Below are 12,210 nucleotides of genomic sequence, written 5' to 3'. Positions count from 1 at the left end.
GGACAAGGTTCCAGGCAGAAGATGATGCATGAGGACCGCGGGAAGCAGGCAGGCTGGGGCACTGCAGCGGATGTCAAAGACATTCTGGGCAACCTTTCTGAAAATCAGAACCTGAACAATGAAAAAGCAATATTCAGAGTCAGAAGGGCCCCTAGGGGTCACCCAGCCCAAATGCCTCATTTAAAGTTGAAGACGCGCAGGCCCAGAAAGTCACCTCGGTTTTCCAGAGAGGCAAGGCCCTCGTCAGAGGCAGCAGAGCTGGAGAGGCAGCGAGGCCAGGACTGAGAGCAGCTGTCTTCTCTATTATGATTACATTCATTAATCTGGTTATTTACGCCTTTCCATATATTTTATATACAAATGACCTGGATTGCTGAGACCAGGTAGTCATCTTTTATTATAATCAGCAGTGCAGTCAGAATGTAAGTATTCAACAGAATAAGCAAAGAAATCCACAATTACATAAACACAAAACAGAGAGCCCAGTGTTCTGATTCCCTAAAGCCCTGAGTTCCCTTTGGAACCCTCCCTGTCCTGTAAGGTGGAAGGGCTGGACGCCTGCTAGGAGCAGCTCTAACAGGGACAGAGATGGTGACTCAGAGAACGGAGCACAAACAAAATGGGGAGCGGGGGCCCTGAATGCTTAGAGGACAGGATGGTCGGTCACCATGGTACCCCAGCCACCTGGAGAATCAAGATGGGTGCAGATCTAAGATCTAAGACGGTGATCGCTTACTGTCCCGCCCAGCTAGCCTGGGTGTGGGCAGGTCCCCGCTCTTTGGGCAGCAGAGACCTGGGCCTCCAGAGTGCATAGGGGTTTGCTGTCAGCTGGCAGAGGGAAACACATGGCAATGTTTTCCAAAGGATAACGAGCACACTGTTTAAATAGGGTCCACTGAGATACAACTTCCTGGAGCTATTTTAGGGTTGCTTTACGTGGAAGACAGAACACTTCCAGCTGCCTCTGCCACCTGTCCCCAGACCTCTTACTAGCGTAAGAGCAATATTCTAACAGGCCTGTCCGTCCTGGCACAGGACACGGGCTCACCCACGTGCTTGCCGGGCGTCTGCTCACTCACTCATGCGTACTCTGCAAGATCTTCTTGAGCAACATAAAGCTCACTGGAAAAAATCCCGCCTACGTCTATCATCCTGACGCTGCTTTGAGTGAGCATCTCTGGGAGGCCAAGGGCACCGAAGAGGTTAAAGGCAAGTAGGTGTCACCCAGAGGAGAAGGTCGTGAATCTGACCTGGCAGGCAAGGGTGGGGCTCTGCCCTTATCTGAAATCAACCTGGCAGGGACCAGCAGGGCAGCTCCACAAAGGGGATGTGCGGCCGGCCCTTGGGACAAACTGGAACAAAAGAGGTTCAGGAAATGTTCCAGAATACAAAAGAGTTATGTTAGATGAACTCGCAGAAAAACTTTCGGACTTGGTCTCTGTGACGACATCCATGCAAAATAAATAAACTTCATGAATCTCGTACACAAATCATAAAAGGGAGTGAAAGTACAATCCAGGCTTATCAGCAACCTCCACCGAAGGTGCCTGATGGCACCCCAGAGGCAGCCACTTCCGGGGAGGGGCGTCTCAGAAGACAGCCGCCTGCCTGGCTCACTGGATCCCAGCCTCGGGTCACAACCCAAATGAGGGCGATGGAGGTTTTCTAAAAGGGGTGCTATGAACCCAAACCCAGGGGGGAAGGACAGGAGGAAGGGACGAGCACGGGCTCACTGCACGGTAACGCGGCGAGCAGAGCGTGTGCTGGGATTACGTGTCCCACCTCCCTCACTCCACCCTCCTAACGGTTCTCACGTGGTGAGTTATGTTCCCACTTCACAGCAAATAAAGCTGCTGCCCTTAAGAATTAAATAACGTGCCCTACGTCACACTGCCAACAGGTGGAAGCGCTGGTATTTGACCTGGGAGTGTTAATTTAATTATACGTGGACAGCAGTTCTTTTAAATAAAAAAAATAGGTCCTTATTCTAATTTCCTTTGGGATTTATTTCATTTGTTTGACAAATGTTTACAAAGAAGCTGCTACATAAGGTACTACTGCTGTTCCAGATGCCAGGGACACAGCAGTGACTAAGTCTCGGCCTTCACAGACTTAAGTCTAGTTGACTAGTACTTCAAAGCCTCATTATTTCCAACCTGGGGCCACAGAGAGGAAAGATAGGGAATCAGCGACCTAAAGACCTTTGATACTCATCCACCGAAAGGAGAACGGAGCCACATAAGCACGTGGAGTGAACCAGTCTCCTGTCTTCATGACTGTGATTTACATGTAACTTATACACAGACACCCTGAATGCATCACAGGAAAGCTACCGCAGGAGGCCAAGGTAACTGGATGTGACACGTGCCCACACCAAGGGACACGTGACCAGCAGAGGCTCCATGAATATCACTACAGTCACTTGAGGCAGTAGAAGGCTGCATGAGGAAGTAGACGGTTTCGTGTGCTTGAGCCAATAATTTAAAGACTTTCTTAATAACGATCTACTGAATGCACAAATAATCTAATGAGGGGAAGCACAATATTTGAGGGAATAACATACAAAAAAATGACTTGAAGCAGCTCTAACCAGAGAGAAACAAAATCAAAGTTGCCCATGAAGAGCAAAAGAATATTCCCCAACCTCCGAACCTGCCTTCAACCCAACAGAGAATAAACTGATGATGTGGCCACTGGGGCAAAAAACAGGTAAATGTGTAAGCACAGCATGGATGGGCCAGGGTGGGGCAAGGTGTCGAGGGAACAGGTGGGATCTTGGCCTAAGGACTGGACACCCTAGGGAGTCAGAGAGGGCACCTCCCACACACCCACACGAGGGAAGCAGTCTGGCCGGTGACGGACGCCCATGCTGGTCACGCAAAACCGGTGCGATGTTTTCACGCTGCACACCTGAAACTTACATGTGTTACCTGTCAGTTATACCTCAACAGAGCTGGAAAAAAAACCCCCAAACTGGTGCCAGGTCAACTTGCCCTCACCGTGAACCCCATCCACAGGACAGGGACATTGGCTACAGGGGGAGAGGGAATTTTCTATGTCCGACCGCTCGGATCCTAACCTTAAGCATGTCATCCCTCGGTTCCGCTCACTTCCTTCTTGCACAGAGTGAGAGGGGGGCAGACCCGGAGCCGCGGGGACCAGAGGACCCCTGCCCTCCCAGGCCAAGCGTCAGCCAACACAGCTTTACAGACATGGTGAGACGGTAACAACTGGTGAACCTGGGTGACAGGTGTGTGGGTTTCACTACTCTTCCGACTTTCCTATATGTTTGATATTTTCCTAAAAAGAAAGTTTGAACGCATAGAAGGAAAAAAGAAAAATACAGCTTCGAAGAGGTTGTGGTGGCAGAGGGATGAAAATGACGTCATTCCCCAAATCTGGGGGCAAAGGCTCAGTTATGAACTCTGGGTACCTCTCAACTTTAGATCCTTGCACCACCAACCTCGGAGGTTTACCCCTAAATAATAGCAGGCGCCAGGGTGAAGGAGACTGGATCTGACCCCTGCAGGATGAGGTCAGGCTCCTGCTCCCCAGGCCAGCCGGGCTGCCAGCCAGGCCTTCTCTGAGGGCCATGGACACCCTCCTCGGAGGACACCACGGGCACCAAAGCGATAAACAAGGCCCGTTTTTCCTAAGCCTGCGGCCAGCAAAAGAACCGCCAGTGTGGAAGTGGAAAAATTCACTGCCAAGGGATGAAATTCATTCAAAGGACAGACAACCTACTCCATCACTGGCTGTTCTGGGAAAGTAGGGAGTGGAGCTTTTAGTGGGAAAGGAAATCTCTTACCCTATATATATCATCGTTCACTTCATGACTTAGTCTGGAAGGAAGGGAAATCTATTTGCGTTCAGTGCCGGCCCGACTAGGCCCTGCTGACATCCCCACCGTCCCCAGTCCTCCACCACCGTCTGTCCCCGACAACCCCACCTCCGTAGAGACCGGAGGACCAGTCATCTCCCCTCCTCGCCCCCAGAGGCCTCTCCCCAGAGGGCACGGCCTGACTTCCAGGGCTGGGATTTACCGATGTCGCTCAGCAAGGTGAGGATGGCTCCTTCCCGCAGGCCACAGCAGTTCTCAAACTGGTTCAGGTACTGTCAAGAAGGGGAAAGAGGCGTCAGGGGGAGCGCTCACCAGCCACCAATGCGCCCACAAGTGTCCTTCACCAGCCAAGGCCGTCTGAGCACTCCCCGGGCCCTGGGCCTTGGGGACCTGGGTGGACAGCCAGCCCGGGCAGGAGGGGCAGGGTCGGTCCAGGCGGGGAAGGAGGAAGCATCTGAGAACTCCTAGAAGCGCTCCCGGGTGTAACCCTAACCCTAACCCTGAGTCATTCTCAGAGTCTCACCTGTGCCGCGGTCCTGGGGGACGCAGGCCCATCTGAGCTCAGCCACAGTTGGTCCACTGCTCCCGAGAGCCTGAAGGAGCCACTGAACACCTCCCTCCGACCCCTTCCCCGACGCGGCCTTGCTGTGGGGTGGGGATGACAGCAGGGCCCGGGCAGTGAGCACTTCGTACGTGCCGGGCACCTGGCAGAGCCGCATGGATGGGCTCAGTGCAGCCTCACCTGCCCCATCTCACTTCACCCTTTCTCCCGCTCCCCTGCCCAGGCCAGCACTGGCGGCATTTCCACTTCACAGGTGAGGGTGCTGGATGGGAGGGGTCCAGCCATCCGTCTGCCACCACGGCCGCTGCGCAGCAGAGCTGCCATAGGACACAGGTCCACCTGAGGCTCGTGCCCAAACGCTCAGCCCCTGTGCCCTCCTGGCCCTGGCAAGCCTGTCGAGGGACTCCATCTGCTGCTGGAAGCCGGCCTCAACTTCAGGAAGTAACTTCCCGACAGGGTGCCCCGTCGTTAATTCACACCCACACCCGCGCACGTCCGCCAGCCGCTCCCTGCGACAGGCACACACACGGCACTCCTTCAATCAGCTCTGGCTTTTACCCTCGCTCCCGTACTGGCCAAGCTTGTCTCTCCAGACCAGGTGCGGATTCTGAACTTTCTAGAGATGCAAAAGATGAGCCACCTCATTTGGAGAACAAAGAGGACAGACCGCGGGCACCCCAGGTGCCCTGGTGACCACGTGGACCAAGGCCCTGTGGGGTACAATCGCTTCCCGCGTCCCTGCACCATCCTGCACCCCGTGCCAGGTCAATCACGCCAAAGTCTGTGTCAGTCTTCCCTGGCCAACGGCTCCCTGCTGCCTACAAGATGACGTCCAAAGTCCTCTGCCTCTGTAAGCTGGTCACCTCCCACCCCTCCCACGCTGCCCTCTAAGGGCTGTCCACTCAACTACAACGACACGGCTTTATCTCCCTAAATAGAGGCAGTTAGGAATCAGACAGCTGTCAAAGATTAGGAAGATAAAGGGGAAAATGGAAGTGTCGTCAAGGTCCCCATTTGTCATCGGTTATCAGTCCCCGGCCTGCGGGTTGCCAATGACTGTGCTCACATCCTGCCCTGAACCCCAGGATGAGCCCATCCCCCAGGATGGGAGAGCCACCCGGGCACACCAGCCCTCATGGAAAGTCTCCTTTGGAGAGGGAAGGTGGGAGGGGCCGGAAGAGTGCTGGGAAAGCACGCGATGCCGGGTCCCAGAAAGTGCTGAGTACGGATGGAAGAACTGCCTGGCCATCCTGACCGCGCCCCCGAACAATGCAGACCTTTGTCCAGAGTGCGAGGTGAGGGGGGTGGAGACGAACAGGCAACCTCTTTTCAATACAAAACCAGCTTCTGTCCAGAGCTCTCATGGTCCTCGTGTGCCGGGTGCTATTCCCTTCACAGACGGAGGGGGGCCTGCGGCTGGGACCCACCGGCCGTGACCCAGCCTCTGCTGCTGCAGCTGTGTGAGGCCCGGACACCCACGTGGGCCCTCGGGGCCGCGGGGCCCACCCTTCACACGGGATCCCATCCATTTTACCCACGTCACGGGCTGCTGAGAATCACATGAGGCCACGTGTAACAGCGGCTCGTGACACTGTTCCGGAGATCGCTGGGGAGGGGGACACACAACGGTCCCCGACACCCACCCCGCAGCGTGCGTTCTGGCAAAGGGACGTGGTGGACGCAGCGGGAAGAAAGGGAGAGGGACCCAGAAGCTGAGTCAGTGGGGCTCTGGGTCCCCAGCCCAGCTGGCCCAAGCCAGTCCCTTCCTGCCCCGCTCCAGGACCCCGGGCGGCCACATCTGGGAGGAGCCCTCTGATCCGGGCCAGTGGCCACGACGACACCTAAGGGCTCAAGTGGCCCCAGCGTGTCGAGGGAGGAAGACCCGTCCTGGAGTCTGACCGGCCTCTCCCTGCGCTCGGACCTGGTGGGTCTTCCGCGTCATGTCAGGGACAAGCCCCTCCCTGCCCTCCGGGCACCCGCAACCCCGCGACCCCGCCCCAAGGCTCCCGAGCGCCCTGCCCGGCCCCCGCAGCCTCACCTTCCGCAGGTCCCCTCCCTGGCAGTACTCCATGGCCAGCAGGGGCAGGTCGTTGGGAGCCAGGCTCTGCATGCCCTCGGGGACGTCCCTGGCGGCCACCACGTTGGGGTGGTTCAGCCTGGGGGGAGGGAACCAGTGAGGGAGGGCGGCCTGCAGGCACCGAGGGCCCTGGAGAGCGAGCGGCGGGGCGGGGAGACGCGGGGCTCACCACTCGCCCAGGGCCCGGGCAGCGTTCCTGTCGGCACCGTAGCCCCAGCTCTGGGCGCCCCGTGCAGAGCTCCGTTCTCTTTAGAGTGCCCTTGGCCAGTCCTCCCTGTATCTCCGCACTGCTCTGAGGCAGAGAAAGCAGGGGGACTTCAGATCTCACACCACTGGGCGGGGATGGTGTGTGTGGTGTGGTGTGGGGTGTGGGGTGTGTGTGTGTGTGGGGGGGGGTGTGTGTGTGTATGTGTGTGTGGTGTGTGTGTGTGTGTGTGCACGCGCACGAGCGCGCGCACATGCACCTGCAAACAAGGGGACGCCTCCCCTTTCCCTGAGCTCCAGCAGGGAGCCCCTGTTTGGGACCTGTCGGTCTGTGAGCTTCCCCACATGCCTTCCTGGCTGGGAGGGCACCCTGGAGGAACAGACGGCAGCAACAGGCTCAGGGCACGGGAGACTCACAAACCAGCTCGGAATTGGAAACACTGGAGAAAAAAGGACTTTTGCCAACAAAGGAAAATTCACTGTGATGGCTATTTTAAATAATTTAATATAACAAAGAAAACCCCCAAGAGCCCTTGGCAAGGCCAAGTGGTGGCTGTAACTGCCACTCCTCCAGAAGTCACCCCTCTGGACAGTGGGGCTGGGGTCCTTATTGAGAGACTGGGATTTATGACTCTTGCCCAGACGGAACTGGGGCTGCTGCTCCACATCCCAAAGCTCGGCCTGCTAGCTCCCTCCAGAGTCATTCCAACGTCCCAGGCCCCCGGCCCTGCGGCCCCCCGGCCCTGTGGTCCCGCACCCGGGCGCACTCGTGCACCAGGCCCTCACCTCCTCATGATCTGGATCTCCAGGCACCAGCGCTCGCGGTTCCGGGGACTAAGTTCCTGCCGGCACTGCTTGATAGCGATCTGCTCGCCCGTTTCCTGCAGAGGACACGTACGGGAGGATCAGAGAAAGCCGAGGGTCAAATCCGAAGCTGTCTCCCTAGGACCTGGAGCACGGACCGCCATCACCTCCAGGCTCCCAAGGTCTGCATGGGTGCCCACTTGAACAGACGTACCCCGTCACCTCCAGCCCGTCACGTGGGTCCCCACCAGCCCCAGCTCCCAGCCTTCCCCCTCCCCTCATCTCTATCCATCCCAAGTCCACATGGAGGCCTTGCTCCGTCCCCACCTCCTCCACGAGACCTCTGCCGGCCACTCCTGCCCCAGAGGGTCCTCACTCCTCAGACCCCAACGCTGCTGGACGTGACCTCCGACCCATGCAAAGGGCACTTCCCTGCACTTCAACCTAACAGTTAATGCCCTGGCTTCAGTCTTCATGCTTCTCCCACTGGGAGGTTTTTCTCTCCAGAGAGAATGCAAGCCTGGTATAGAAGATGGAACACAGGCTGATTCAAATCCCGATGCAGCCATGTACCAGCTCTGTGACCCTCGGCAGACCACGAGGTCTGGCTCAGTGTCTTCAGCTGTAAAATGGGAACACTGACACCCACCTTTCAGGGCTGTCATGGAGCTGAGCCCCTAGCAGTGTCCAGCCCTTAGGGGTGTTCAGTAACACTCTTGGGGGCAGACCCATGTCACACAGGCACTCCAGGCATGTAAAAAAAAACCCTTCCAGGCTGGGCTCTAACCTGCCTTTCCATCACCCACCGTCGACTCCACCCCAGGCGTCTGACGCCAAGTCTAGGTCAGACCATCGGCCCGGTCCTGTGCTCTAGGGTCTCTGCTCTGGCTCGTGCAGATGCCAGGCACTGACCCCCCCACTCCTTCATTGTACTTACCTACCAAAGACTTACTTTCCATAGGGTCACAGGGTTATTTTCTCTTTTCTCCGTTAAACTATGGGCCTGTCCCTCCTCGTGCGTTTAACCTCTAATGCAGTACCTGGCACAGTGCCCTCGATGGAGGCTCCGTGAACGAAGGCAATCACTACAATTCTCGTGAATGAGCGACTGCCTGGGCCCCGAGAATAAACTCTTCCCTTCCCCCAGGTGTCTAGACAGAATCAAGGACAGCGCTCGGCCGCCACCTCCTGGCTCATGGGGCCCCCAGGACGGCCAAGGGTCAGCAGCTGCCCTGGCCATGGCTCTGTGGCAGCAGCCTGGGTGCTGGCCCTGCCATCAGCGAGCAAGCCGACCTCCACCCCTACCCCGCGAACCCTACACACCTGCGGCGAGACCCCTTCCCCCAACAGCCCACGTGCCATGAGCCCTGGGACAAGCCCCAGCTGGTGGGACGGGCGGAGTGTAAATCCAGCAAGAAAAGGCTTCAGAACGGTACCAAGATCCGACTGGTGCCCAACTGAAGGATGGGTGTCCTACAGGCCCTGTCGGACCATTGTCTCTGTTTATGAAAAGGCATACCGTAAGGAATCATAAGCTCTGTAAGTGCAGGAGTTCATTCGGTACAGACGGGACCTAACAGAGGCATGTTGAGGACGTGGCAAGGTCCCCAGGAACACATGCTTCCCGAGGGCAGTGGAAGTGCATCGTGGTCACACGTCCACCAAACTAGCCACTATCCCTGTGAACAAGGACCCACCCGGGAGGAAGAGGAAAATGGGAGTCCTGGACAGAGACAGACGGTGTCCACTAAGACCCCTGACTCGCTGGTCAACAGACCCGTCCCTAAAACCGACATTCAAGAACAAAAGCTTCGGGAAGAAGGCGGAGGCATTTTTTGACCGTGACGGCTCCAAGGCCTGAATCAGGTACTTGCCACACCTCCAGGGCACTCTCAGAAGTAAGTGGCTTTTATCAAATCCCCACGTGGCTGTGGGTAAGCCTCTGTCGTGCAGTCACCTCACATGCTTATTTTTTTTTCAACAGCTCTACTGAGCTATAATTCACATATCATTCAATTCATCTGTTTAAAGCACACATGTGGAGACTTACTTCCCTGGTGGCACAGTGGTTAAGAATCCGCCTGCCAATGCAGGGGACACGGGTTCCAGCCCTGGTCCGGGAAGATCCCACATGCCACTGAACAACCAAGCCCGTGCGCGACAACTACTGAGCCTGCGCTCTAGAGCCCACGAGCCACAACTACTGAACCCACGTGCCACAACTACTGAAGTCCATGCGCCTAGAGCCCGTGCTCCGCAACAAGAGAAGCCACCACAGTGAGAAGCCCGCGCATCTCAACAAAGAGTAGCCCCTGCTCGCCGCAACTAGAGAAAGCCCGCGCACAGCAACGAAGACCAAGCACAGCCGAAAATAAATAAATAAAGCATACACGTTAATGGTTGGGGCACATTCAGAGTAACGTGGCCAAAGCCACAGTCGGTTTTAGAACACGCTCATCAACCCCCAAAGAAACCCCACACCCGTCAGCCATCACTTCCCATTTCTCCCCAACCCCCTCCAGCGCCAGGCAACCACCCGTCTACACTCTGTCTCTACAGATTTAGCTGTCTGGACATTTCATCTAAGTGGGATCATACAAGATGTGGCCTTTTGTGATGGCCTCTCACCCAGCACAGTGCTCCCCAGGCTCACCCTGCAGTGGTCCATGCCTGCCTCTGTGCCAACACTCCCTGGTGCCAGGCAGGCACTGATGGCCAGGCTGTGCCACATCGTTCACTCACTTTGCTCTTAGAATCCTGATCTCTGGCCTGGGTTCAGAAGCCCTATTGAAGAAGAGCTGACCTCTTTCAAAAACTGTCAGTCCTATTGCTCTTGAACCCATCACTACAGCTGGACAAGTGAACTTGGGTGGACGTTCAGCTAATACTTGTCAAGAGTTACGGTGTGTGTCAAGAGACCACTATTTCTTTAATAGATGTACAAACAGGCTTGAGTTACATCTCACAAGACGTTCCATCCTCTACAGCGTGAACTTCCCGATTCCTCTGCTCTCGAACTGATTTGAATCTGCTTTCGAGTTTCACTTCCCACTAAGCGTTCAGACTAGAAAGTTTTAGCCCAGTTCTCTGGTAACTTCACCAACAGCCGCTCTGACATGTGTCTAGATGCTTGTTTCCAGGTGGGCGGGATCGCACAGGAACCCGGGCTGGGATGCCGAGATCTACCAATGAGAGAAGACTGACGGCCAGGCTGTAAAAGGAGGTGACGCCACTGGGAGCATCCACTCAAGCGTGTGACGTTGTGATGGACAGTGCCTCATGCGACAGTTTCGAAGAAGATACTGCCGCGCATGGTGTGTTACCTCAGGATGTCTCTGAGAGTTTAAAAATCTGCACCTACTTTAACTTCAATACACAGAACAGTGTATTCGTTTTCTATTGCTGCTACAACAAACTGCCACCAGCTTACTGGCTTAAAACAACACAGATTTATTTCCTGATAGCTCTGGAGGTCAGAAGTCTGGCAAGTGCCTCGCTGGACTAAAATCAAGATGTGGGCAGGCCGTGTCCCTTTCCGGAGAACGCACATCCCTGCCCGCCCCAGCTTCCAGAGGCTGCATTCATCCCTTGGCTCATGGCCCCTTCCTGAAGCTCAAAGCCGTCAGTGACCAGCTGAGCCTTTGAGGTTGCATCACTCTGACACTGACTCTCCCGCCTCCCTCTTCCACTTTTAATGACCCTTGTGGTTACAGTGGGTCCACCAAGATCACCCAGGATAATCTTCCCATTTAAGTCAGTTGATTAGCAACCTTAATTCCCTCTGCCACATAACCTAACATAGTCACAGGCTCAAGGGGTTAGGATGCACACATTTTGGGAGGCATTGTTATTCTCCCAAGCATAAACAGTATGCTTCCTTCATAAAGATAACAGGTAAATCAAACCCAAAGGGTAGACTTATTAAGTGACTTAGAAAATATTTTATAGACTCTACCTGTATATGTCGGGTGATTGTAGATAACTGTAGTCTTTTGCCCAACACAAACACCGGAGCTAACACACAGCCATCACCTGGCCCATCCCAGAATCCACAAATAGATTCTGATATTGAAGACTGATCCAACATTGGTCTCAACTGCCAAACCAAACCTAAAGAGCGAACTTAACGATATGAACACGGAACACATCACAGACTAAGTGGGCACAGACACCAACACTGACTCTGGACAGCTCAGCTTCGTCCTACGGCGGCAGGGGAAATCCTGACTTCCTAGGCCTGAGTGTCCCATGCAGACACAGACACAACTTTTCTTACCCGGTGGCCCTCTAGGAAGTACTCTAAAACATTCCCGTTTTTCCATGAGTAATGTTTCATTTGAAACAGAAACCCAAAGAGAATGACCTTCCATTGCTCAAAACATACTGGCTCTGGAAAGAGAAATTCAATTCATCGTAAACAGACTACGAAGATGTTTTTGAAAGTCGGGTTGGGGGGGGGCTTGGTTCCCCAGCAGCAATGACACTCGAGGGCATGGATGACTGTCTCCACTTGGTTCGGAACCTCCCACTCTCAGCTCAGTTCTCTGGAAACCCAGACTCGGCCCAAACCATCGCAGTATCCGACGCCTAGTAAGTTGGGGAAAAATTTAGAAGTGATGTGTATTTTGAGAAAACGGAGAAAGGGGCCCACAGTGGTACCTACATCAAAGGCAGTTGATTATGAAGGTCCTCTGAGTGTCTGTGACTCTGCCTTTTGCACAG

At 55.1% G+C, this 12,210-nt stretch overlaps 1 protein-coding gene across 16 annotated transcripts in view; it reads right to left on the bottom strand.

Annotated features, from left to right (window-relative positions):
* Positions 1 to 12,210, bottom strand: part of IKBKB (inhibitor of nuclear factor kappa B kinase subunit beta) — a 61,474-nt gene that overhangs the window by 42,428 nt on the left and 6,836 nt on the right. For 12 of the 16 annotated variants that reach the window (XR_016391182.1, XR_016391183.1, XM_089903797.1 and 9 more), the window contains 3 exons: positions 7,471 to 7,565; positions 6,442 to 6,559; positions 4,044 to 4,113 (listed from right to left, as the gene is read on the bottom strand). The exons of 2 other annotated variants lie outside the window; for them this stretch is intronic. Coding sequence is in view for 12 of the 14 variants with exons in the window: in XM_089903793.1 (XP_089759919.1) it covers positions 4,044 to 4,113; positions 6,442 to 6,559; positions 7,471 to 7,565 (283 nt within the window). In the remaining 2 variants the exon portion in view is untranslated. Of the gene's footprint in view, positions 1 to 4,043; positions 4,114 to 6,441; positions 6,560 to 6,649; positions 6,773 to 7,470; positions 7,566 to 12,210 lie in introns of all 16 variants that reach the window. 2 more of the 16 variants (XM_089903798.1, XM_089903796.1) reach the window with 2 other exon arrangements.

Source organism: Delphinapterus leucas, chromosome 21, assembly GCF_059928025.1.
Source record: "Delphinapterus leucas isolate spDelLeu-1000000601 "Yukka" chromosome 21, BTC_Dleu_Yukka2, whole genome shotgun sequence".
NCBI lineage: Eukaryota > Metazoa > Chordata > Mammalia > Artiodactyla > Monodontidae > Delphinapterus > Delphinapterus leucas.
This window is presented reverse-complemented; position numbering and strand designations above follow the sequence as displayed.